At 40.0% G+C, this 26,005-nt stretch overlaps 1 protein-coding gene across 4 annotated transcripts in view; it reads right to left on the bottom strand.

Moving 5' to 3' along the window:
- Window positions 1-2,408: 2,408 nt before the first annotated feature.
- Window positions 2,409-26,005, bottom strand: part of LOC121523827 — a 28,099-nt gene continuing 4,502 nt past the window's right edge. For 2 of the 4 annotated variants that reach the window (XR_005993063.1, XR_005993065.1), the window contains 9 exons: window positions 25,714-25,860; window positions 23,498-23,560; window positions 22,776-22,838; window positions 19,809-19,922; window positions 19,387-19,455; window positions 18,104-18,172; window positions 17,924-17,992; window positions 15,575-17,824; window positions 14,886-14,988 (listed from right to left, as the gene is read on the bottom strand). Coding sequence is in view for 1 of the 4 variants with exons in the window: in XM_041808882.1 (XP_041664816.1) it covers window positions 4,102-4,190; window positions 4,282-4,350; window positions 4,458-4,526; window positions 6,136-6,204; window positions 6,559-6,672; window positions 9,501-9,563; window positions 10,196-10,258; window positions 12,628-12,777; window positions 13,248-13,490; window positions 14,710-14,988; window positions 15,575-15,749 (1,383 nt within the window). In the remaining 3 variants the exon portion in view is untranslated. Of the gene's footprint in view, window positions 4,191-4,281; window positions 4,351-4,457; window positions 4,527-6,135; window positions 6,205-6,558; window positions 6,673-9,500; window positions 9,564-10,195; window positions 10,259-12,627; window positions 12,778-13,247; window positions 13,491-14,709; window positions 14,989-15,574; window positions 17,825-17,923; window positions 17,993-18,103; window positions 18,173-19,386; window positions 19,456-19,808; window positions 19,923-22,775; window positions 22,839-23,497; window positions 23,561-25,713; window positions 25,861-26,005 lie in introns of those variants that run through there. The other 2 variants (XM_041808882.1, XR_005993064.1) reach the window with 2 other exon arrangements.

Raw genomic sequence — 26,005 nt, 5'->3', positions numbered from 1 at the left:
CAGTGCACATAAATGAAATAAACAGGTGTATATCAAAAAGATTTGTAATTGCAACAATTTCTGGGAGAAATGGTGTATTTTCTGGAAAAATAAAAATTAATAGACATTCTTTTGTAGAAATATGTTTTCACTTATAAAGACTTTTTAGAAATTATTTGTCCTTTTAATTTCTGTCTAAAAGCCAAATTATATATGACTGATTTATAAAATCAATAAAAGAGTAAAACATCCAAGGGGGTGAATACTTTTAATTGGCTCTAAATTCAAGTCTCCCACAGTCTGATTACAGAATTGTTTTTGTGCATGCACTGGGCCTCCTGAGAGCATCCTGCAGCCTCACCATGGACTCTCAGCATTTCAATGCTCTCTCTAGCTAAAGCTGCATTTTTATTTTCATGACAAAAAAGACAAAGCTCTGTTTCTCCAGGGCTCCAGGAGTAAGACCCTCCGGTTACCACCTCTATTTTTGATTCGCTGATATGATATCTGGCCGAGGCCACCTGAGCAGGTCGTCTGCAGCTGTCTGAAAATGGGGCAAGGTGCATGCAACAGTACACTTGTTTTCCTTTTGTCAAAACAGGTTATGTTATAAACCCGATCAAAACACTGAGGTCCACGTAAAACCACTGAATTAACTGTTCTTCAAGAAAAACACAAGAAAATAATGGATTTAAAGAGGAAATGCATTCTTCTATCACTGTGCTGATGGTTTGCTCTCATCCAAAATAGAGAAAGAGGAAGAATTTAGAGATAGGAGACTGTTTGAAAGCATGAAGAGAACAGAGAAGTGAAACTGTCTGGTGTTACCTGATGGAATCACGGTCAGATCCACGGCGGCTTTATTGTTACAGAAGTATCTTCCAGAGTGTGAGACCTTAACCTTCTGAATCCATAGAGATTTATCAGCTAATGTACTATAACATTTATACGGGTCAGAAATGTGTTTTGTCTCCACATCATTATAAATTGTAATAATGTCTGTTCTGGTTCCATTGCTCTCTCTGCTCCACATCACCTTCCTCCTCACAGAGCCAGGACAGCGCAGAGTGACTGGGTTCTTCTCATTAATAATTTCATGGATGATTCCTACAAAATAAAAGCAACGTCAGAAAAGTGAGGATCTGCTGTCTGATCAGTTCAAGAAACCAAAACATGATTAACATCAGTGCTAGAACCACATTAAAGTTCATGTTTATCAAAAGTGTTCTGCTTGAAGAATTCCCCACATTATCATCACAGTTAAAGAGTTTAAAGATAGAGGGTGTTTGTCAGTAAAGATTTCAGACACTGTCACTTAAATTTGCCCAAATTAAAGTGGACAAAATACCAGAATGCTTGGCTCCCTGTTAGATCTCCCATGGAAAACACCACAAGACCCAATAATGAGATCAGGCCCCTCAGAAAGCCCCAGAATGTCTCGCTGTCATAGTTTTATACTGAGAGTAAAACCACACGATTGCACCTTCCACAGCTTGTTAGAAAATAAAGGGAATCAAAGCAAAAATGTCCTCTACAGTAACTTTTCTCTGTGCAGTGGGGCACAGGACACCCACAGGTGTTTCAACCCTTGGCTTGATAATCTTCACTCTGTGGCCCTCAGGATAGACTTACTGGGGAAGTGTGAAGCAAATACTAGCAAGGTAGAGCTAAATAGAAGCATTCCATCCAGACAAAAGAGGATCTCTGTGTGATAAAACAGCATGAAATCCATTTAAAATGAAGGCTACAGCATAAATAGTTTATTCTGTGAGATCAGGAGGCTGGTCTCTACCAGCTGTGATTGTTTTATTTAAATATGACTAATATTAACATTAACATTAACTCTGGGTTAACAAGCACTTCTTCACTCACTGTTCTAACGTACCTGTGTCAGTTTTTGTCTACTTCACTGTAATGTGTTTAATATAAAATATTTTTGTTGTGCGTGAACTTCCTGAAGTTTCCCCCAGTAACAGCTGTTGCATGAGTGATATTTATGTTTTTTATCACAGAAAAAGTCTGAATTGAAACAACTCCCTCCACTGATTCTATAAAAACCTGGAAGTGAAGTTTTCATCCATACCTGCAGAGATGTTAAATCCTAATACGAGGGTGAAGACGCAGCAGCAGAGAATCAGCTTCATCTTCACAGACAGAGACGGCAGACTGTATGGGACAAAGAAGAACAGGAACTGGACTGTCTGAGATTAGCGTCTGTTCCTCTAACCAAACTCCCACCCACTAAACTCTCACTCATCACTGTGAGTCTGTTTTAACCTGTGGTCGATCAGAGCTGACGTTTCCTCTTCAATCAGCAAAAACTTCAGGAACCACACAAACGGAAGAACATCAGCTTCATGACTCTACAGATCTGAGGATTAAAATGATTTAAAATCAGCCAGAATCAGATTTTACTGTTGAATGTTTTTATTATATTTAGACATGCACTGTTAGTCAGTCATTCTGTGTGAAGCTGCAGTGAAACAGTGCAGAAACTTAAATGGTATCATGTGTGTTTGTTGAATATTCAGTCTGAGTTAAAACCCCAATTCCAAAAAAGTTGGGTCGCTGTTTAAAGTGTAAACAAAAACAGAAGTCAATGATTGTGAAATCTCACAATCCCATATTTTATTCACAATAGAACATAAACAACGTATCAGATATTGAAACCAAGATTTTTAACCATTTCCTGAAAAATATGAGCAAAAAAAGTAGTGTTACAGATAGGATTGGGGTCTTTTCTCTTTATCACTTTCTTTTCCCCTGAAACTATGTGCTGGTGTTAAACAGAGATGCAGCAGCTGTGTGTAAATATGTTGTCAGGTAAAGCCTGGGAAATAAAGACTACAAATCCCAGCGACACAGGTCGGTGTTGGGAGACGTCACTTCCGGTCTGTGTGATTGAAAACCGGTTGATTGTGAAACTGGGGACACCTGTACAGAGAGCAACAGGGATTCGCAGCAGCTGCAGAGCCATGATAGAGACGCTGTAAAGAACTCCTTCACTCTTATATCTGATGGACAAACGTGAAGTTGTGTGGTTCAGCCTGCACTGTGGTCGCTTAGTTACATGAGTTTAGCCTGCGCAGTTTTAAACCTGCTCCATCTCTCCACCACAACACAACAAAACCTGGACGAAACCAACCAGACGGGGCTGGCAGCTCATGGGAGCCAAAGACTGTGGGGGTAACCGAGGAAGGACGCCGTGGTCGAGGTCAAGACGTCACACCAGGTATACACAGCTGCCACTTATTCGCCTCTGGTTTACTACTCAGCTCATGGTTGTGTTTCACATTTGGATGCAGTGACCGCAACTCCATTAATAGGGGTTGTCTAAATTACATTCATAACAGCAGGGACAGGGCAAAAAAAGGCTGGAAAAGTAAGTGGTACTTGTGAAAATCAGCTGGAGGAGCATTTTTTAACTAATGAGGTTGATTGGCAACAGATCAGTAACATGACTGGGTTTAAAAGGAGCATTTTGGAGAGGCAGAGTCTCTCAGAAGTAAAGATGGGCAGAGGTTCACCAATCTGTGATAAACTGCTTCTAAAGGGTGTAGATCAATTTCAGAAAAATGTTCCTCAACTCAAAAAGGGGCCCTCAGGGGCCACAGCATTAAAAACAGGCTCTATTATGCAAAAAGAGGTCATATGTGAACAGAATCCAGAAACACCCCCGTCTTCTCTGGGCCAAAGCTCATTTATGATGGACTGAGGTAACATGGAAAACTGTTCTGTGGTCAGAGGAATCAAATAAATAATACAGTAAACCAAATAAATGGTTAAAAAGCTTAAAAACACAAAGGAGAGTACCAGGAATTCCTCCTCTATGAAATCTACAGTCAGACACTTTCTAGCTACTGGGAATGTTCTAGACATGAATGAGAGTCTGGAAATGTCTGAAAGCTTTTTTTAAAGATGATATTTCACATTTCATACATTTATACAACTGACAGCCTGGATCACAGCCGTCAGACTTTATATCAGCAGTATGGCTATCAAACATGGGAACCTGTCTCATGTGAAGCCTCTTAGAGCTAAAATCACCTTGAAAACAAACACATGAACTGGTCTTTGTTCCAGTTTGTGCAGAAGTGAATCTGATCTCAGCATCAGCAGAATTTAAACAGCAGAGGTGAGCTCGTTGTTGTTCTCTGAGGTTTTTGGCTGCTGCAGTAAAAAATAATGGCTCTCAGAGGTCTGCAGAAAACCTGAGGATGGAAGAAGAGATGTTTGGTCTGTTTTTAAGTATTTAAAGAATTTTAAATTTGTTTTTATAAATAAATGGACGAATCAGGTTACCGTTGTTGTTTCCTCTAATGGGAATGTCTTCAATGAAGGAGTAAGGGGACTCATCCTGAAGGCCTGTGTCTGTGAGAACAGTGAGATTTAATGGAAACGTTTATTTAGCAGGAATAAACAGATCTGAATATTTGGTCTGATGTTGAATCTTTCACAGTAAATGTTGCTGTGGTTACCGTTCGTCTTTTCCATCAGAGGAAGATCAGTGATGGTGGAATACATGGGATCGTTTTGGGCCGAACAGTCTGTAAAGACAAATATGGACAAGCAGTGAACACAGTCAGAGGTGGGACTGGAGTCTCTGAGGGGGTTTCCACACCTGAAAGTCTGGACCAAGGTCCAGACCAAAGACCAGACCAAGGCCGGTGCTTTAGTTCCTTTATATAGTTTTGACTCTGTTGGTTCTGGACCCATCTGGACCCTATTTTAGCGTACAAACCTACATGAAATCATCAGCTAGGTGGTTGTGTCTCTGTCGTTGTCATTGGTTAATTAACATGTGTGTTAGATCATTAGCATCGGTGTTAGCGACCTGGCTAACAGATGGAGCTAAAAGTGTGTCATGTTATTATTTGGTTCTGATGTTGGTATCATTTATATCCCAACATTCTTTCATCAGTTACTCACACTCTGTTTTGCATCTTTTAACCAATTTTTGCTGCTTTTTGCCCATTGTTGCCACATCTTGTAGGCACCTTAGCCCCTTCTTCCCCCTTTTTGCCCATGTTTACAACTATGAGCCACTTTTGCTCATTTCTGCAGCATCTCTATGAAACTTTCTGACCATTTTAGGCCCCACTTATGACCTCCATGGGCCCCCATTTGTCCCATGTGTTCCCTCATTTATCCATCATGTGGATATTTGAATTCATCTGGGAAACCTCCCATAATAAAGTCTGTGAAGCGCAGGAATTTTCAAAAATCTCTGAAGGTGATTAGTGGAACGTTCTGTCACATTCATTATGGGCCAATCAGAGCAATGGGACAAAATGATGTAGGCGTGGGCAGCTCCAGTAGTAACCTGAGCTCGACAGTAAAGTGCTTCGACAGTGTAGATTGTTGATGGCTAAGATTTGGAGGCCCAGTTCTAATTAAACTGCCGGTATAGTTAGCTACATCTGAGTACATCGCTACACTGGTGGCAGCCATTGCTATCATCTCCCAGTCCAACTAAACACCACCTGTGGCTCCTACCTTGGTCCAGTCTCAGACCAGGAACAACAGTTTCAGATTAGAGCTTTGCAAGATGGATCTGCAGGATGACAGAAGGAAAAGCTCCAAACATGACCACCTATGTGTGGATTAGGCTGTAGACACAACTGAGCAGTCACCACCAACCCTGAATGTAGGACAGCTGTGAAGGCCTTTCCATGATTTTACATGAATATTTAAATCTATCCTCAGATACAAGTTTTTGTTCCAGTTATTAAAATCAGATTAAATCAGAAAATAATGAGGGTTTTTTTTGTACCAAAATAATAATAATAATGATAATAATAATAATAACTTTATCGATGTAGCACTTTTAAAAACAGATGTTTACAAGTGCTTTAGCAGACATGACAACAACAACAACTCAGGGATTTACAAAAAACAAAGAAAAAATTAGCAATAAACCAGACAGAAAAGTCTGAAAAGTCAAATAAGACTGAAAAGTGACAAAGAAGTGTTTTTTTCTCTAATCTTCTATGAGTAGGTGTGTTGATGTCATCGATCTACTTTCAGTAGGTGTTGTGGTTTTCATTGGAACGTTGACCATGTTTATGATTAAAAATGGCACCTTGGGAAATTTAACCTCACCTCAAATTTAATCTTGATTATTATAGAAAGAGGAAGTTGGTCTTTTTTTCTCACCATGTTTTGGCTGAAATACTAATCCGTCCTGAATTTCATCATAGACCGGAGCTGCTTCTTCTTCTTTTACTGCAAAAAATAAAAATAAAATTAACATCACAAGTGTTGGCACTCTGAACCATTCCAACAATTACAAACATTAATACAAATCTGTCATCTTCCTTTGGATTAAAAAACAACCCCAACTCCTAAGAAGTTGATATGTGTTGCTGCCATGAAATTCAAAGTGAGCTAAGATTTTTCATTCAGTGGTAAAATGTCTCAGTTTGAACATCTGATGTGTCGTTTATGTTATGATGTGAATAAAATACGGGTTTATGAGTGTTGCCAGTCATTGACTTCTGTTTTAATCAACGTTTTACACACTGTCCCAACTTTGTTGGAAACTGGGTTATAGAAATGTTTCTTGGTTTAGTTTATCACCTCGTTTTTTGGATCTGCGTCTTTTCAAACAGGCGACGATTGTTACCATGGTGATGATGATGATGAGGAGGAGAGAGCCGGCGGCTATTCCATACACCAACTGTGGGGGAGCCGCTGGAATATAAAACAAACGTCTCAAATTTAAATACACAGTACCACCAGGGGGCTCTAAACCAAAACGTTTACAAATGATGTGTAGAGAGACACTGCTGAGTTTCACCTACCTCCACTGTTTACTAAACAGTACACCACTGGTTTGGTTCTATGGATGAAGTTCTTACAATGAGGGAGAAAAGCTGTTAAGGGTGGACTTCCTGGTTAAAGTTGTGAGCTACTCATAAAACATTCTGGGGTTTTTTTCTACTAAAAATTCTCAAGATTCTCCGTGCTTGAGACACAAGTCTCAGGCACACATGGCCAAGCTTTCTGAGGTCTGCCAAATCATTGTCCACCATAAAGATCATCTGTGGTAACCATATTTCAGATTTCACTAGAAAAATAACCACTCGTATCAAAGAAACAATCACTTTTATTGAGTTAAATAGAAATTTTTTCAAAATGTGAAGCTCATGGAAAGTCAGGTCAGAATCCGAAGCTAAGCCATGAAGAGCACAAACATGAAGATGCCAGAGAAACTTTAAAGGTCACATATTTTACTCCTTTAAGACAAGTTCATATCGGTCTCAGAGGTCTCCAAAACACACCTGTGAAGTTTGTTGCTGAAAAAACACTCCACTATTGGATGTTTGCACGTCTGTTTCAGCCCTGCTTAGAGCTGTTACTGTGTCTGTGGCTTTAAATGTTATTGAGCTGTTTGACTCCGCCTCTGACTCTGCCCCTCTCAGGAAATGGATGTGGCTAAAAGGATGTAGCTCTCCTGAGCTGTTTCTCAATATGCATACTTCAGCGTACTTCTGGACTTACAGACTTGTGATACGTCATCAATCAAAGCCAAAGTTCTGTTCCAATTCAAAGTCCGCATCGAAACAAGTTCGTTTGAAGTACCCGGATGTGGACTTGCCCCGCCCCTTTTACCGAGTCTGCTGCTGGACGTAACTTGAGCGGACTTTTCACAGTTACAATCCCACAATGCAATTCGCACCGTCCAGCAGGAAACTCAAACAATGGCGGGGGAGAAGTCACACAATTGTAAGTAACAGTTGCTGCAGCGTAAAAATATGAATAAATTGCTTGTTTGTGATAGAATTGTGTTTGAAACCCAGAAACGTTGGATGAGTTGGATAAAATTCATCCTTGATCAATTCTAAATGGACGATGTCGGTGTTTTTGGAAAAGCTAGCGACAGGACAACCAGATGTGACATGTAGGTACATAGAAGGGGACGCTAGCAAGTCCGCTGCTGTTCCGATAGTCGTAGGATCGTTCGGAGGACTCCCGTGCCCCTGAAGTCCAAACTCTGGAACGAACTTGCCAAGTCCGAACTTCCAGAGAATGCAAATTCGAACTTGGGAACTTTGAATGGAGAAACGGCTAAGATCCTCCTCTCAGTTGGAGGGCGGAGCCTTCATCCAAGCAGGGAGGGCCAACTGAACCTGGGGGCGGGGCTAACTTCCCGCATGACATCATGAGGGGAAAATCTAAGAACGGCTTGGTTTAGCACATATTTTATGAAAGATCAAGAAAGGGGGGTGCAGTTGAAAAAATGTGGGAACACAGTGGCAAAAATGGTTTCAAAGAAGCAAAAATGGAATAAAATGGTTTAAAAAAGGCAAAAATGGTGAGAAGTGGTTAAAAACGGATAAAGATTGGTAAGTGTCAAAAATGAGTGAAAAGTGGCAACAACGGGTTAAAGAGGCAAAAATGAACAGAAGAGGCAAAATGGGAGCCCAAAGTCTGGAAAAGGTGTTAAAATGCACCAAAAATGGTTTAACAGTGGCAGAAATGTGTGGGAAAAGGTGCAATAATTGACAAAAGAAGGGGTAAGAAGTGGTTCAGCAGTGGCAAGCTTGGGTAACAAGAAGCAACAATGGGTCAAAAGAAGCAAAAAATCTGATAAAAAGTGAGGAAAATGGATTAAGACAGGCACAAACATTTCAAAGATGGGTGAAAAATGGTGGAAAGAGGTTAAAAATGGCTAAAACAGGTTTAATGTATCAGAAACCTGAAAAGGTTGCAAAAATGTGTTAAAGTGGGGACAAAAAATGGGTTACAGAGACAAAAAAGCCAAAGAAGCGAAGAGGTGTTGAAAATCAGCAAAATGTGGTAAAAAGGGGCAAAAATGGGTCAAATATAGAAAACATGAGGAAAAAATGGTTGGTGTTGAAATGGAGTCAAAAGAAGCACAAATTAGTAATCAAACATCAGAACCCAGCAATAACTTGATACACTTTTCAACTCCAAAATTAAGTAACTGTTAGCCAGGATGAGAGCCCTGACCTGATAAAATGCACGCCAAAGTGAAAATCAAACCTTGACGCAGCTATGACGAAGGCAAGGCAAATTTATTTGTATAGCACATTTCAGCAACAAGGCAATTCAGAGTAAGTCACACAGGACATTAAAGGTACACTGACAAAGGGAAACACAATGAAAACATTTTAAAGAAGCATGTAAAAGCTGTTACGCAGCTGTTATGAAACCGCCACACAGCCGCCACCACGCAGCCACCCTGAAACATTTATCAGTTTAACTGTTGGAACGATGCTGGGTTTATCAATGTCATTTTCCCTGACAGACCAGTCAGAATCAAGAAGGGGCAGGACTTGTGAAACCTTTTTTTGTCAAGAACAATGGCAGAATTAAACTGATCTGGTTCATCTTTTTGTAGGTAAAGCTTTCAGGTCTACAGCTGCTAATACCAGGACAGTTTTAACTACACAGAGCAAAGAAGTGGTCATAACCTAGCAACAACAAACCGTGGTAGATTCTCTGAGCTTTGATAAAAACGTTTTTGTGTCCATTTAAAATAATTATTTCTTTACCTGTCGTTGCCGGGTCTGTAGGCGTTGATGTTGTTGTTGAAGTTGTTGGTGTGGTCTTCTTTCCTTTTGTGTTGGACAGAGAGAAAAAGGACAAAAAAATTCAGATCTTTAAATGTTAAATGAATGACCCAATAAAATGCACGCCAAAGTGAAAATCAAACCTTGATGCAGCTATAACGAAGGCAAGGCAAATTTATTTGTATAGCACATTTCAGCAACAAGGCAATTCAAAGTTCTTCACATGGGACATTAAAGGTACATTGACAAAGGGAAAAAGAAACACAATGAAAACATTTTAAATGAAGCATGTTAAAGCTGTTACGCAGCTGTTATGCAGCCACCACTACGCAGCCACAACCACACAGCTGCCACCACAAGCCACCCTGAAACATTTATCTGTTTCACTGTTGGAACAATGCTGGGTTTGTCAATGTCATTTTTCTTGACAGACCAGTCAGAATCAAGAAGAGGCGGGACTTGTGAAACCCTTTTTGTCAACAACAATGGCGGAAATTAACTGCTCTGGTTCATCTCTTTGAAGTTAAAGCTTTCAGGTCTACAGCTGCTAATACCAGGACAGTTTTAACTACACAGAGCAAAGAAGTGGTCATAACCTAGCAACAACAAACCGTGGTAGATTCTCTGAGCTTTGATAAAAACGTTTTTGTGTCCATTTAAAATAATTATTTCTTTACCTGTCGTTGCCGGGTCTGTAGGCGTTGATGTTGTTGTTGAAGTTGTTGGTGTGGTCTTCTTTCCTTTTGTGTTGGACAGAGAGAAAAAGGACAAAAAAATTCAGATCTTTAAATGTTAAATGAACGACAAAAACGTCACTTTTCACCGGGCATTTAAACCAGACCCCTCATACCATCAGACAACAGTCCAACAATGTCTTCAGACCCAAAGGTTCAAGAATGACTGTCATTATGCACCATACTTGTTGTTTAACAGCTGTATTCAATTGAAACTGGACATAATTTGATGCTTTCACTGTTTTATGATCTTAGTATGCTAAAGGAGTGTTTCCCAACCTTCTTTAACTGACACACGTCTGAATGTCAAAGACCATGAAATCAGCCTCATTCAACATGACAGATACATGACGTTACAGATGCTCTGATTACAGGGGTAGTTATCCTCAGGTAATGGGCTAGAGAATAAAGAATCAATGAGGAATGAGTGAGGTTTGTTTGTCCGCTTTCTCATAACTTTAACCACACGTGTGTGTGTGTGTGTGTGTGTGTGACATCATGTTAGACCAAAACCTCAATAACTTCACACTCTGCATTCTTAGATCGTACCTGATCACATCTCTATTTATAATCTTAGTATGAAGATCAGTGTCGACTTTCTGTTCTTGTCTTTTTCTTTTCTGGACTTCTTCTTGGGTTTCTTTGTAGTTATCGAGCCATTTATCTGTGTTTTGAACAGAGTGGTAGTTGTTACAGCTGGTGCTTCTGGTGCTAGGATCAAGAGCAATAGGGAGAAAGAAGCGAACAATCTTTCTGTCAGTATCTCACATTACCGCCTCATGTTTTTAACTATATATGAAACTATAATGTAAAAAACACTAGAAGTATAACAAGTAATGAGGATGACGACTTATCTAAGGTGTTGAAAATACTGATACAATGATGATAGTAATACCTGTTAAATAAATTACAAAATACATAAAATGTTACCAATTATTATTACTATCGTCAGTCAGTCAGTCAGTCAGTCAGTCAGTCAGTCAGTTAGTTAGTTAGTTAGTTAGTTTAGTGTCCCCTCTGGGAAATTCATTTTCACAGATTCTGTACATGCAGGTATGAGAACGCCTAGCAAGAGGGAACAATCACAAGACACAAAAACGCATAGCTTTCACTTCCAGCAATGATTACAAATAAATGAGGACAATCAGGTGTCATTTACATTTTCTTGGTTTAGTGCTGTGATGGCGGAGGGTATGAGACTGTTTTTAAGCCGTGCTCTGTTGTATCTGAGTGTCCTGTATCTGCATCTGGAAGGCAGTAATGTAAAGTACTGGTGTAGTGGGTGGGTGTGATCTTGTGTTATTGCGTTTGCGATTATTATTATTATTATTATTATTATTATTATTATTATTATTATCAATATTATAATAATTCCATCCATCCATCTATCCATCCATCCATTCATCCATCCATCCATCCATCCATCCATCCATCCATTCACCCATCCATCCATCCATTCATCCATCCATCCATCCATCCATCCATCCATCCATCCTTCATCCATCCATCCATCCATCCATCCATCCATCCATCCTTCATCCATCCATCCATCCATCCATCCATCCATCCATCCATGTATCCATCCATCCAATCATCCATCCATCCATCCATCCATCCATCCATCCTTCATCCATCCATCCATCCATCCATCCATCCATCCATCCATCCATCCTTCCATCTTGCTATCCATCCATCCATCATCCATCCATCCATCCATCCATCCATCCATCCATCCATCCATCCTTCCAACCATCCATCCATCCATCCATCCATCCATCCATCCATCCATCCTTCTTTCCATCCATCCATCCATCCATCCATCCATCCATGTATCCATCCATCCAATCATCCATCCATCCATCCATCCATCCATCCTTCTTTCCATCCATCCATCCATCCATCTATCCATCCATCCATCCATCCATCAATCCTTCTTTCCATCCATCCATCCATCCATCCATCCATCCATCCATCCATGTATCCATCCATCCAATCATCCATCCATCCATCATCATCCATCCAGCTATCCATCCATCCATCCATCCATCCATTCACCCATCTATCCATCCATCCATCCATCCATCCATCCATCATCCATCCATCCATCCATCCATCCATCCATCATCCATCTTGCTATCCTTCGATCCATCCATCATCCATCCATCATCCATCTAGCTATCCTTCGATCCAGTTTTCCAGAAACTGTTTGTTCATGGGTAAAACCATACACATGTGCATGACTGTACATGCAAGACTGAAACCTCAGTAACTTCCTACGTGATTCTCTCTGTGCATCTCTGAGTTTCTGTCTGTACTCGTATATCTGATCACATCTTTATTATGTAATGTCAGTGTTCAGATTACTGTCTCCCTACTTTTCTTTTCTTTTCCCGACTTCTTCTTGGGTTTTTGTTGCTTTGTTGTAGTCGAATCCCTCGTCGGTGTTGTTAACAGAGCTGTTGCAGTAGTCGGTCTTGCTTCTGTTCGTCTCGTCGTTGTTGGTGTTGTGGTTTTAGCCTGATTATCTGCAGCAGGAAACAGAAAACAAAAATAACAGGAAACTGAAATGAACTCTATCACACAGAGAATCTGTTTCTGAAGAGACGATGAAGCTGTTTAATGTCACTGTTCAGAAGGTTTCTCTCAACTTCAGCTAGCTCATTAAAGAGGACAGAAATATTGGATCAACCTCAGAATCTTAGTCAAAATACTGACACAATTATCTGTTGTTTAGCCCTGTATCAGTCTGATTTTAGTATGAGCATTAAAGGAATAGTTGGACATTTAAACACCTTTCCTAGCTCAGAGTAAGGCCGTGTTAACATGACGATTTGAGCTCCAAACAAGAACTGCCTGTTACATTTTGGCAGTTCTTTAACATTTCAGGTTCCTGAAAATGCAACCAAAGATATTCCTGTGTGATACCTTTATGTCTCTAATGTTTAAAGGATGCTTCACTCTTATTGTGAAAAATTAAAGACTGATCATCTCTCACCTCTGTCAGACTGATCCTCTCTGATCACGTTCAGGTACACGGCTGGTTTTCCATCACAGTAGTAAAGTCCTGAGTCAGAAAGCTGCAGCTCTGATATAACCAATGACTTGTCTAAAGTCCAAATCCGATTTTGTGTTGGTATTTCTCCAGCATCTGTGCTCCATTTAGGATCATCTGAACCTCCAACATCAGGAGGGCATGTCAGATTGACACTGGTCCTCTTTGTGTTGAGTATGTTTATTCCTGTAGTCAGAACAAGATTTCAATTATAACATAAACACTGAACAGAAATGCAGTAAAAATTAAGCATATTTATGTTGATTTCTATATTCCAGTTTTGAACCTTATCCCAGTTTTGGTCATATTTAGGTTATAGTGTTAACATGCACACAGAATAACTTGGTTATTTATATCATTATTACATGCAGTGCCCATAGAAAGTATTTGAGTTACGCCTTTATTGATTTTATAAATCAATCATGGTCAGTATAATTTGGCTCTTTAACAAAAAGTGAAAACAGATTTCTCGAGTTTGAGTGTTCTTTTGTCTCCGTGGTGGAATGGTAGCCATGAATACTGATGAACCAGTAACCTTCCAGACACAGGTGTCTTTATACTACAACCACTGAGACACATTCACTGACCTCAGGTGAACCTCCTTTCACTGTGAGACAAGTAGCATCAATTAAATCAGTCACTTTAAAGGTGGTGAACATTCATGCAGTCACTTGTTTTATATCACTGATTTTTTTTCACTAACATAACTTTGTATAAATCTGTTTTCACTTTTAAAGACTTTTTAGAATTTATTTATCCTTTTCATTTCTGTCAAAATGCCAAATTATATATGACTGATTTATAAAATCAATAAAAGGGTAAAACATCCAAGGGGGTGAAAACTTTTAATCTGCTCTAAATTCAAGTCTCCCACAGTCTGATTACAGATTTGTTTTTGTGCATGCACTGGGCCTCCTGAGAGCATCCTGCAGCCTCACCATGGACTCTCAGCATTTCAATGCTCTCTCTAGCTAAAGCTGCATTTTTATTTTCATGACAAAAAAGACAAAGCTCTGTTTCTCCAGGGCTCCAGGAGTAAGACCCTCCGGTTACCACCTCTATTTTTGATTCGCTGATATGATATCTGGCCGAGGCCACCTGAGCAGGTCGTCTGCAGCTGCTGAAAATGGGGCAAGGTGCATGCAACAGTACACTTGTTTTCCTTTTGTCAAAACAGGTTATGTTATAAACCCGATCAAAACACTGAAGTCCAAGTAAAACCACTGAATTAATTGTTCTTCAAGAAAAACACAAGAAAAACAATGAATTTAAAGAGGAAATGCATTCTTCTATCACTGTGCTGATGGTTTGCTTTCATCCAAAATAGAGAAAGAGGAAGAATTTAGAGATAGGAGACTGTTTGAAAGCATGAAGAGAACAGAGAAGTGAAACTGTCTGGTGTTACCTGATGGAATCACGGTCAGATCCACGACTGCTTCATTGTTACAGAAGTATCTTCCAGAGTGTGAGACCTTAACCTTCTGAATCCGTAGAGATTTATCAGCTAATGTACGATAATATTTATACGGGTCAGAAATGTGTTTTGTCTCCACATCATTATAAATTGTAATAATGTCTGTTCTGGTTCCATTGCTCTCTCTGCTCCACTTCACCTTCCTCCTCACAGAGCCAGGACAGCGCAGAGTGACTGGGTTCTTCTCATTAATAATTTCATGGATGATTCCTACAAAATAAAAGCAACGTCAGAAAAGTGAGGATCTGCTGTCTGATCAGTTCAAGAAACCAAAACATGGTTAACATCAGTGCTAGAACCACATTAAAGTTCATGTTTTTTAAAAAGTGTTCTGCTTGAAGAATTCCCCACATTATCACCACAGTTAGAGAGTTTAAAGATAGAGGGTGTTTGTCAGTAAAGATTTCAGACACTGTCATTTAAATTTGCCCAAATTAAAGTGGACAAAATACCAGAATGCTTGGCTCCCTGTTAGATCTCCCATGGAAAACACCACAAGACCCAATAATGAGTTCAGGCCCCTCAGAAAGCCCCAGAATGTCTCACTGTCATAGTTTTATACTGAGAGTAAAACCACGCGAGTGCACCTTCCAAGTACCTGCATCAGTTTTTGTCTACTTCACTGTAATGTGTTTAATGTAGAGTATTTTTGTTGTGCATGAACTTCCTGAAGTTTCCCCCAGTAACAGCTGTTGCATGAGTGATATTTATGTTTTTTATCACAGAAAAAGTCTGAATTGAAACAACTCCCTCCACTGATTCTATAAAAACCTGGAAGTGAAGTTTTCATCCATACCTGCAGAGATGTTAAATCCTAATACGAGGGTGAAGATGCAGCAGCAGAGAATCAGCTTCATCTTCACAGACAGAGACGGCAGACTGTATGGGAGAAAGAAGAACAGGAACTGGACTGTCTGAGCGTTAGCGTCTGTTCCTCTAACCAAACTCCCACCCACTAAACTCTCACTCATCACTGTGAGTCTGTTTTAACCTGTGGTCGATCAGAGCTGACGTTTCCTCTTCAATCAGCAAAAATGTCAGGAACCACACAAACGGAAGAACATCAGCTTCATGACTCTACAGATCTGAGGATCAAAATCATTTAAAATCAGCCAGAATCAGATTTTACTGTTGAATGTTTTTATTATATTTAGACATGTGCTGTTAGTCAGTCATTCTGTGTGAAGCTGCAGTGAAACAATGCAGAAACTTAAATGGTATCATGTGTGTTTGTTGAATTTCCAGTCTGAGTTAAATCCCCAATTCCAAAAAAGTTGGGTCGCTGTTTAAAGTGTAAACAAAAACAGAAGTCAATGAATGTGAAATCTCATAAACCCATATTTAATTCACAATAGAACATGAACAACGTATCAGATATTGAAACCAAGATTTTTAACCATTTCCTGAAAAATTTGAGGTCATATTGAATTTGATGGAACCTCAAAGAAGTAGTGTTACGGATAGGATTGGGGTCTTTTCTCTTTATCACTTTCTTTTCCCCTGAAACTATGAGCTGGTGTTAAACAGAGATGCAGCAGCTGTGTGTAAATATGTTGTCAGGTAAAGCCTGGGAAATAAAGACTACAAATCCCAGCGACACAGGTAGGTGTTGGGAGATGTCACTTCCGGTCTGTGTGATTGAAAACCGGTTGATTGTGAAATTGGGGACACCTGTACAGAGAGCAGCAGGGATTCGCAGCAGCTGCAGAGCCGTGATAGAGACACCGTAAAGAACTCCTTCACTCTTACATCTGATGGACAAACGTGAAGTTGTGTGGTTCAGCCTGCACTGTGTTTGCTTAGTTGCATGAGTTTAGCCTGCGCAGTTTTAGACCTGCACCACCATCTCTCCACCACAACACAACAAAACCTGGACGAAACCAACCAGACGGGGCTGGCAGCTCATGGGAGCCAAAGACTGTGGGGGTAACCGAGGAAGGACGCCGTGGTCGAGGTCCAGATGTCACACCAGGTACACACAGCTGCCACTTATTCGCCTCTGGTTTACTACTCAGCTCATGGTTGTGTTTCACATTTGGATGCAGTGACCGCAGCTCCATTTATAGGGGTTGTGAAAATTACACTCATAACAGCAGGGACAGGGCAAAAAAAGGCTGGAAAAGTAAGTGGTACTTGTGAAAATCAGCTAGAGGAGCATTTTTTAACTAATGAGGTTGATTGGCAACAGATCAGTAACATGACTGGGTATAAAAGGAGCATTTTGGAGAGGCAGAGTCTCTCAGAAGTAAAGATGGGCAGAGGTTCACCAATCTGTGATAAACTGCATCTAAAGGTTGTAGATCAATTTCAGAGAAATGTTCCTCAACTCAAAAAAGTGAAGACTTTGAATCTCCCTCCATCTATAGTCCATAAAATCGTCAAAAGATTCAGAGAATCTGGAGGCTGAAGGGGCCCTCAGGAGCCTTCAGGGGCCCTCAGGGGCCACGACATTAAAAACAGGCTCTATTATGCAAAAAGAGGTCATATGTGAACAGAATCCAGAAACACCCCCGTCTTCTCTGGGCCAAAGCTCATTTATGATGGACTGAGTTAACATGGAAAACTGTTCTGTGGTCAGAGGAATCAAATAAATAATACAGTAAACCAAATAAATGGTTAAAAAGCTTAAAAACACAAAGGAAGAGTACCAGGAATTCCTCCTCTATGAAATCTACAGTCAGACACTTTCTAGCTACTGGGAATGTTCTAGACATGAATGTGAGTCTGGAAATGTCTGAAAGCTTTTTTTAAAGATGATATTTTACATTTCATACATTTATACAACTGACAGCCTGGATCACAGCCGTCAGACTTTATATCAGCAGTATGGCTATCAAACATGGGAACCTGTCTCATGTGAAGCCTCTTAGAGCTAAAATTACCTTGAAAACAAACACATGAACTGGTCTTTGTTCCAGTTTGTGCAGAAGTGAATCTGATCTCAGCATCAGCAGAATTTAAACAGCAGAGGTGAGCTCGTTGTTGTTCTCTGAGGTTTTTGGCTGCTGCAGTAAAAAATGACGGCTCTCAGAGGTCTGCAGAAAACCTGAGGATGGAAGAAGAGATGTTTGGTCTGTTTTTAAATATTTAAAGAATTTTAAATTTGTTTCTGCTCTGTCAAAAGTTTTTATAAATAAACCGTTACCATTGTTGTTTCCTCTAATGGGAATGTCTTCGATGCAGGAGTAAGGGGACTCATCCTGAAGGTCTGTGTCTGTGAGAACAGTGAGATTTAATGGAAACGTTTCTTTATTTAGCAGGAATAAACAGATCTGAATATTTGGTCTGATGTTGAATCTTTCACAGTAAATGTTGTTGTGATTACCGTTCATCTCTCCCATCAGAGGAAGATCAGGGATGTTGGAATACGTGGGTTCGTTTTGGGCCGAACAGTCTGTAAAGAAAAATATGGACAAGCAGTGAACACAGTCAGAGGTGGGACTGGAGTCTCTGAGGGGCTTTTCACACCTGAAAGTCTGTGCCACGGTCCAGGCCAAGGACCAGATCAAGGACCAGACCAAGGTCTGGACCAAGTCTGGTGCTTCAGTTCCTTTGCATAATTTTGGACCCTATTCTGGTGGACAGACCTACATGAAATCATCAGCTAGGTGGAAGGTCTCTGTCGATGACGTTGGTTAGTTGGCGTGTGTGTTGGATCGTTAGCATCGGTGTTAGCATCCTGGCTAACAGATGGAGCTTTTTGACCAATTTTGCCACTTTTGCCTGGATTGGTAATTTTGCCTCTTTTTGACCATTTTTGTTTCATTTTTTCCGTTTCTGTCTTTGTTTTGTTGCCTTTCTCACCCATTTTGCCGCATCTTTTTGGAACTTTTAGCCCATTTTATGCCCCTTTATCTTTTCCCCCCATTTTCCGCCCATTTTCTCCAAAATTGCCACATCTTTCCCATTTACCCATTTATGCCTTTTTTTAGCCCATTTAGCCCATTTTTGTATCTATTTTTTTTTTCATTTTTACCATGTTTTGTTTTGTCCCCCATTTTTTGCTGCATTTTTTTGGCACCTTAGCCCCTTTTTTCACTAACACCCAACTGCATTCGCAGGTACTGTACAAACCACACCCCCTACAAAACATGCCTACTTGTGCTATTTGCTTAGTTTAAGGTTAACTTAGATTAGTTTAGATAGGCCATAATTAGCTTTAGGTTAGGTTTAGCATTTTAATTTCCACTGGTAAGATTTAAGGGTAGCTCAGTGAGGTAGGTGTGTATTTTAATTAATTATCTTCCTGGGGTTAGGTGTAGCATTTTAATTCCACTGGTTAGGGTTAGAATTAATTTATTGTATGGATAGATGGGGTGTGTTTTGTAGGGAGCGTGGTTTGTAGCGGCTGCTGCCAGACCCTTCTCCCTTTTTTGACACTTTTTGCCCGTATTTACAATTATAAGTCACTTTTTCTCCTTCCTGCAGCATCTCTATGAAACTTTCCGACCATTTTAGACCCAACTTATGACCTCCATGGACTCCCATTTGTCCCATGTGTTCCCTCATTTATCCATCGCATGCATAACTTTAAAAATGACACAGTGGGAAATTTCACCTCCCACCGCTGTCAATAATATATAAAGAGGAAGTTGCTCTTTTTCTCACCATGTTTTGGCTGAAATACTAATCCGTCCTGAATTTCATCATAGACCGGAGATGCTTCTTCTTCATTTACTGCAAAAATAAAAAATAAAATCAACATCACAAGTGTTGGCACTCTGAACCATTCCAGCAATTACATACATGAATACAAATCTGTCATCTTCCTTTGGATTAAAACGAACCCATCTCCAAAAAAAGTTTATATGTGTTGATGCCATGAAATTCAGAATGAGCTTATACTTTTCATTCAGCGGTAAAATGTCTCAGTTTGAACATCTGATGTGTTGTTTATGTTCCGATGTGAATAAAATATGGGTTTATGAGAGCTGACACTCATTAACTTCTGTTTTAATTCATGTTTTACACACTGTCCCAACTTTTTTGGAAACTGGGTTGTAGAAATGTTTCCTGGTTTAGTTTATCACCTCGTTTTTTGGATCTGCGTCTTTTCACACAGGCGACGATTGTTACTATGGTGATGATGATGATGAGGAGGAGAGAGCTGGCAGCTATTCCGTACACCAACTCTGGGGGAGCCGCTGGAATATAAAACAAACGTCTCAAATTTAAATACACAGTACCACCAGGGGGCTCTAAACCAAAACATTAACAAATGATGTGTAGAGAGACGCTGCTGAGTTTCACCTACCTCCACTGTTTACTAAACAGTACACCACTGGTTTGGTTCTATGGATGAAGTTCTTATAATGAGGGAGAAAAGCTGTTAAAGGTGGACTTCCTGGTTAAAGCTGTGAGCTACTCACAAAGCATTCTGGGTTTGTTTTTTTTTCTACTAAAAATTCTCAAGATTCTCTGTGCCTGAGACATAAGTGTCAGGCACACATGGCCAAGCTTTCTAAGGTCTGCCAAATCCCTGACCACTATAAAGGTCATCTGTGGTAACCATATTTCAGATTTCACTGGAATAATAACCACTCTTATCAAAGAAACAATCACTTTTATTGAGTTAAAATAGAAATGTTTTAAAATGTAGAGCTCATGGAAACTCAGATCAGAATCCAAAGCTAAGCCATGAAGAGCACAAACGTGAAGATGCCAGAGAAACTTTAAAGGTCACATATTTTACCCCTTTAAGACAAGTTCATATCGGTCTCAGAGGTCTCCAAAACACGCCTGTGAAGTTTGTTGCTGACAAAAACACTCCACTATTAGATTTTTGCACGTCTGTTTCAGCCCTGCTTAGAGCCGTTTCTGTGTCTGTGGCTTTAAATGTTATTGAGCTGTTGGACTCCGCCTCTGACTCTGCCCCTCTCAGGAAATTGATGTGGCTAAAACGGATGTAGCTCTCCTGAGCCATTTCTCAATTCAACGTTCACAAGTTCAAACTTGCATTCTCTGGAAGTTTGGACTTTGCAAGTTCGTTCCAGAGTTCGGACTTCAGGGGTACGGGAGTCCGCTGAACGATCCTACTACTATCGGAACAGCAGCGGACTTGCTAGCGTCCCCTTCTACGTACCTACACGTCACATCCGGTTGTCCCGTTGCTAGCGTTTCCAAAAACACCGACATCGTCCATTTAGAATTGATCAAGGATGAATTTTATCCAACTCATCCAACGTTTCTGGGTTTCAAACACAATTCTATCACAAACAAGCAATTTATTCATATTTTTACGCTGCAGCAACTGTTACTTACAATTGTGTGACTTCTCCCCCGCCATTGTTTGAGTTTCCTGCTGGACGGTGCGAATTGCATTGTGGGATTGTAACTGTGAAAAGTCCGCTCAAGTTACGTCCAGCAGCAGACTCGGTAAAAGGGGCGGGGCAAGTCCACATCCGGGTACTTCAAACGAACTTGTTTCGATGCGGACTTTGAATTGGAACAGAACTTTGGCTTTGATTGATGACGTATCACAAGTCCGTAAGTCCAGAAGTATGCTGAAGTTTGCATATTGAGAAACAGCTCTGATCCTCCTCTCAGCTGGAGGGCAAAACCTTCATCCAAGCTGGGAGTGCCTACTGAACCTGGGGGTGGAGCTAACTTCCCGCATGACATCATGAGGGGAAAATCTAAGAACGGTTTGGTTTAGCACATATTTTGTGGAAGGTCGAGAAAGGGAGGGGGCAGTTGAAAAAATGTGGGAACACAGTGGCAAAAATGATTTCAAAGAAGCAAAAATGGGATAAAATGGTTTAAAAAAGGCAAAAAGGCAAAAATGGTGAGAAGTGGTTAAAAATGGATAAAGATTGGTTAGTGTCAAAAATGAGTGAAAAGTGGCAACAACGGGTTGAAGAGGCAAAAATGAACAGAAGAGGCAAATGGGAGCCCAAAGTCTGGAAAAGGTGTTAAAATGCACCAAAAATGGTTTAACAGTGGCAGAAATGTGTGGGAAAAAGTGCAACAATTGACAAAAGAAGGGGTAAAAAGTGGTTCAGCAGTGGCAAGCTTGGGTTACAAGAAGCAAAATTGGTCAAAAGAAGCAAAAAATCTGATAAAAAGTGAGGAAAATGGATTAAGACAGGCACAAACATTTCAAAGATGGGTGAAAAATGGTGGAAAGAGGTTAAAAATGGCTAAAACAGGTTTAATGTATCAGAAACCTGAAAAGGTTGCAAAAATGTGTTAAAGTGGGGACCAAAAATGGGTTACAGAGACAAAAAAAGAGCAGCCAAAGAAGCGAAGAGGTGTTGAAAATCAGCAAAATGTGGTAAAAAGAGGCAAAAATGGGTCAAACATAGAAAACATGAGGAAAAAATGATTGGTGTTGAAATGGAGTCAAAAGAAGCACAAATTAGTAATCAAACATCAGAACCCAGCAATAACTTGATACACTTTTCAACTCCAAAATTAAGTAACTGTTAGCCAGGATGAGAGCCCTGACCTGATAAAATGCACGCCAAAGTGAAAATCAAACCTTGACGCAGCTATGACGAAGGCAAGGCAAGTTTATTTGTATAGCACATTTCAGCAACAAGGCAATTCAAAGTGCTTCACACAGGACATTAAAGGTACACTGACAAAGGGAAAAGAAACACGATGAAAACATTTTAAAGAAGCATGTTACAGCTGTTACGCAGCTGTTATGAAACCACCACACAGCCGCCACCACGCAGCCGCCCTGAAACATTTATCAGTTTAACTGTTGGAACGATGCTGGGTTTATCAATGTCACTTTCCCTGACAGACCAGTCAGAATCAAGAAGGGGCAGGACTTGTGAAACCTTTTTTTGTCAAGAACAATGGCAGAATTAAACTGATCTGGTTCATCTTTTTGAAGGTAAAGCTTTCAGGTCTACAGCTGCTAATACCAGGACAGTTTTAACTACACAGAGCAAAGAAGTGGTCATAACCTAGCAACAACAAACCGTGGTAGATTCTCTGAGCTTTGATAAAAACGTTTTTGTGTCCATTTAAAATAATTATTTCTTTACCTGTCGTTGTCGGGTCTGTAGGCGTTGATGTTGTTGTTGAAGTTGTTGGTGTGGTCTTCTTTCCTTTTGTGTTGGACAGAGAGAAAAAGGACAAAAAAATTCAGATCTTTAAATGTTGAATAAACGACCCGATAAAATGCATGCCAAAAGTGAAAATCAAACCTTGATGCAGCTATAACGAAGGCAAGGCAAGTTTATTTGTATAGCACATTTCAGCAACAAGGCAATTCAAAGTGCTTCACATGGGACATTAAAGGTACATTGACAAAGGGAAAAAGAAACACAATGAAAACATTTTAAATGAAGCATGTTAAAGCTGTTACGCAGCTGTTATGCAGCCACCACTACGCAGCCACAACCACACAGCTGCCACCACAAGCCACCACCACGCAGCCACCACACAGCCACCCTGAAACATTTATCAGTTTAACTGTTGGAACGATGCTGGGTTTGTCAATGTCACTTTCCCTGACAGACCAGTCAGAATCAAGAAGGGGCAGGACTTGTGAAACCTTTTTTTGTCAAGAACAATGGCAGAATTAAACTGCTCTGGTTCATCTCTTTGAAGGTAAAGCTTTCAGGTCTACAGCTGCTAATACCAGGACAGTTTTAACTACACAGAGCAAAGAAGTGGTCATAACCTAGCAACAACAAACCGTGGTAGATCCTCTGAGCTTTGATAAAAACGTTTTTGTGTCCATTTAAAATAATTATTTCTTTACCTGTCGTTGCCAGGTCTGTAGGCGTTGATGTTGTTGTTGAAGTTGTTGGTGTGGTCTTCTTTCCTTTTGTGTTGGACAGAGAGAAAAAGGACAAAAAAATTCAGATCTTTAAATGTTAAATGAACGACAAAAACATCACTTTTCACCGTGCATTTAAACCAGACCCCTCATAACATCAGACAACAGTCCAACAATGTCTTCAGACCCAAAGGTTCAAGAATAACTGTCATTATGCACCATACTTGTTGTTTAACAGCTGTATTCAATTGAAACTGGACATAATTTGATGCTTTCACTGTTTTATGATCTTAGTACGCTAAAGGAGTGTTTCCCAACCTTCTTTAACTGACACATGTGTCTGAATGTCAAAGACCATGAAATCAGCCTCATTCAACATGACAGATACATGACGTTACAGATGCTCTGATTACAGGGGTAGTTATCCTCAGGTACTGGGCTAGAGAATAAAGAATCAATGAGGAATGAGTGAGGTTTGTTTGTCCGCTTTCTCATAACTTCAACCACACGTGTGTGTGTGTGTGTGTGTGTGTGTGACATCATGTTAGACCAAAACCTCAATAACTTCACACTCTGCATTCTTAGATCGTACCTGATCACATCTCTATTTATAATCTTAGTATGAAGATCAGTGTCGACTTTCTGTTCTTGTCTTTTTCTTTTCTGGACTTCTTCTTGGGTTTCTTTGTAGTTATCGAGCCATTTATCTGTGTTTTGAACAGAGTGGTAGTTGTTACAGCTGGTGCTTCTGGTGCTAGGATCAAGAGCAATAGGGAGAAAGAAGCGAACAATCTTTCTGTCAGTATCTCACATTACCGCCTCATGTTTTTAACTATATATGAAACTATAATGTAAAAAACACTAGAAGTATAACAAGTAATGAGGATGACGACTTATCTAAGGTGTTGAAAATGCTGATACAATGATGATAGTAATTACAAAAAATTACAAAATAAATAAAATGTTACCAATTATTATTACTATCGTCAGTCAGTCAGTCAGTCAGTCAGTCAGTTAGTTAGTCAGTTAGTTAGTTTAGTGTCCCCTCTGGGAAATTCATTTTCACAGATTCTGTACATGCAGGTATGAGAGCGTCTTACAAGAAGGAACAATCACAAGACACAAAAACGCATAGCTTTCACTTCCAGCAATGATTACGAATAAATGAGGACAATCAGGTGTCATTCACATTTTGTTGGTTTAGTGCTGTGATGGCGGAGGGTATGAGACTGTTTTTAAGCTGTGCTCTGTTGTATCTGAGTGTCCTGTATCTGCATCTGGAAGGCAGTAATGTAAAGTACTGGTGTAGTGGGTGGGTGTGATCTTGTGTTATTGTGTTTGTGATTATTATTAATATATTTATTATTATTATTATTATTATTATTATTATTATTATCAATATTATTATTCTTTCGATCCATCCATCTATCCATCATCCATCCATCTATCCTTCTATCCATCCATCCATCCTGTAATAGCAGGCTGAGTAACTCAACCTAGATATTTCTCTCCTGTGTGACATTTTTCAACTCCTTCTGATGGATTCTGAGGCGTTCCCAGACAGGATATATAATCCCTCCAGTGCATTCTGGGTCATTACTAATATATACACATAACACACAGCAACATACAGCTGTACCACAGTTATTCCCCGATTACCCCCCCCCCCCCCCCGCCCCTCTATGTTTGTATTATTTTATTCAATATTCAATGAATTGCACCTTATAATGTTGATTTCTATACATGCTGGAGTTAGCAGAACTTGTCATTTAAAGGGATACGTTGGCATTCTTGAAGTAATAGCATTACCCTCCAGAGATTTTATTGAGCGCTGTCCCTTTAAGAAGGACTCACTGGTCAAGCTAAACTATACAGCTCCACAGATGGACGAGAAGCATTGTTACAGCAAAGGGATACTCTACTAAACACTCATTTCCTTATTTTCTGTGCTTAGTTTAGACAGATGCATGTCCTCTAATAGCTTTGACCTTTTCACAGACATTTTCATGTCTGTGGTGAGTTTTCTAGAAACTGTTTGTTCATGGGTAAAACCAAACACGTGCGCATGACTGTACATGCAAGACTGAAACCTCAGTAACTTCACACGTGATTCTCTCTGTGCATCTCTGAGTTTCAGTCCATATATCTGATCACATCTTTATTATGTAATGTCAGTATTCAGATCACTGTCTCCCTACTTTTCTTTTCTTTTCTGGACTTCTTGGGTTTTTGTTGCTTTGTTGTAGTCGAATCCCTCGTCAGTGTTGTTAACAGAGCTGTTGCAGTAGTCGGTCTTGCTTCTGCTCGTCTCGTCGTTGTTGGTGTTGTGGTTTTAGCCTGATTACCTGCAGCAGGAAACAGAAAACAAAAATAACAGGAAACTGAAATGAACTCTATCACACAGAGAATCTGATTCTGAAGAGACGATGAAGCTGTTTAATGTCACTGTTCAGAAGTTTTCTCTCAACTTCAGCTAGCTCATTAAAGAGG

Source organism: Cheilinus undulatus, linkage group 16 (assembly GCF_018320785.1).
Source record: "Cheilinus undulatus linkage group 16, ASM1832078v1, whole genome shotgun sequence".
NCBI lineage: Eukaryota > Metazoa > Chordata > Actinopteri > Labriformes > Labridae > Cheilinus > Cheilinus undulatus.
The sequence above is the reverse complement of the archived record's forward strand: the minus strand, read 5'-3'. Positions and strand labels throughout refer to the sequence as shown.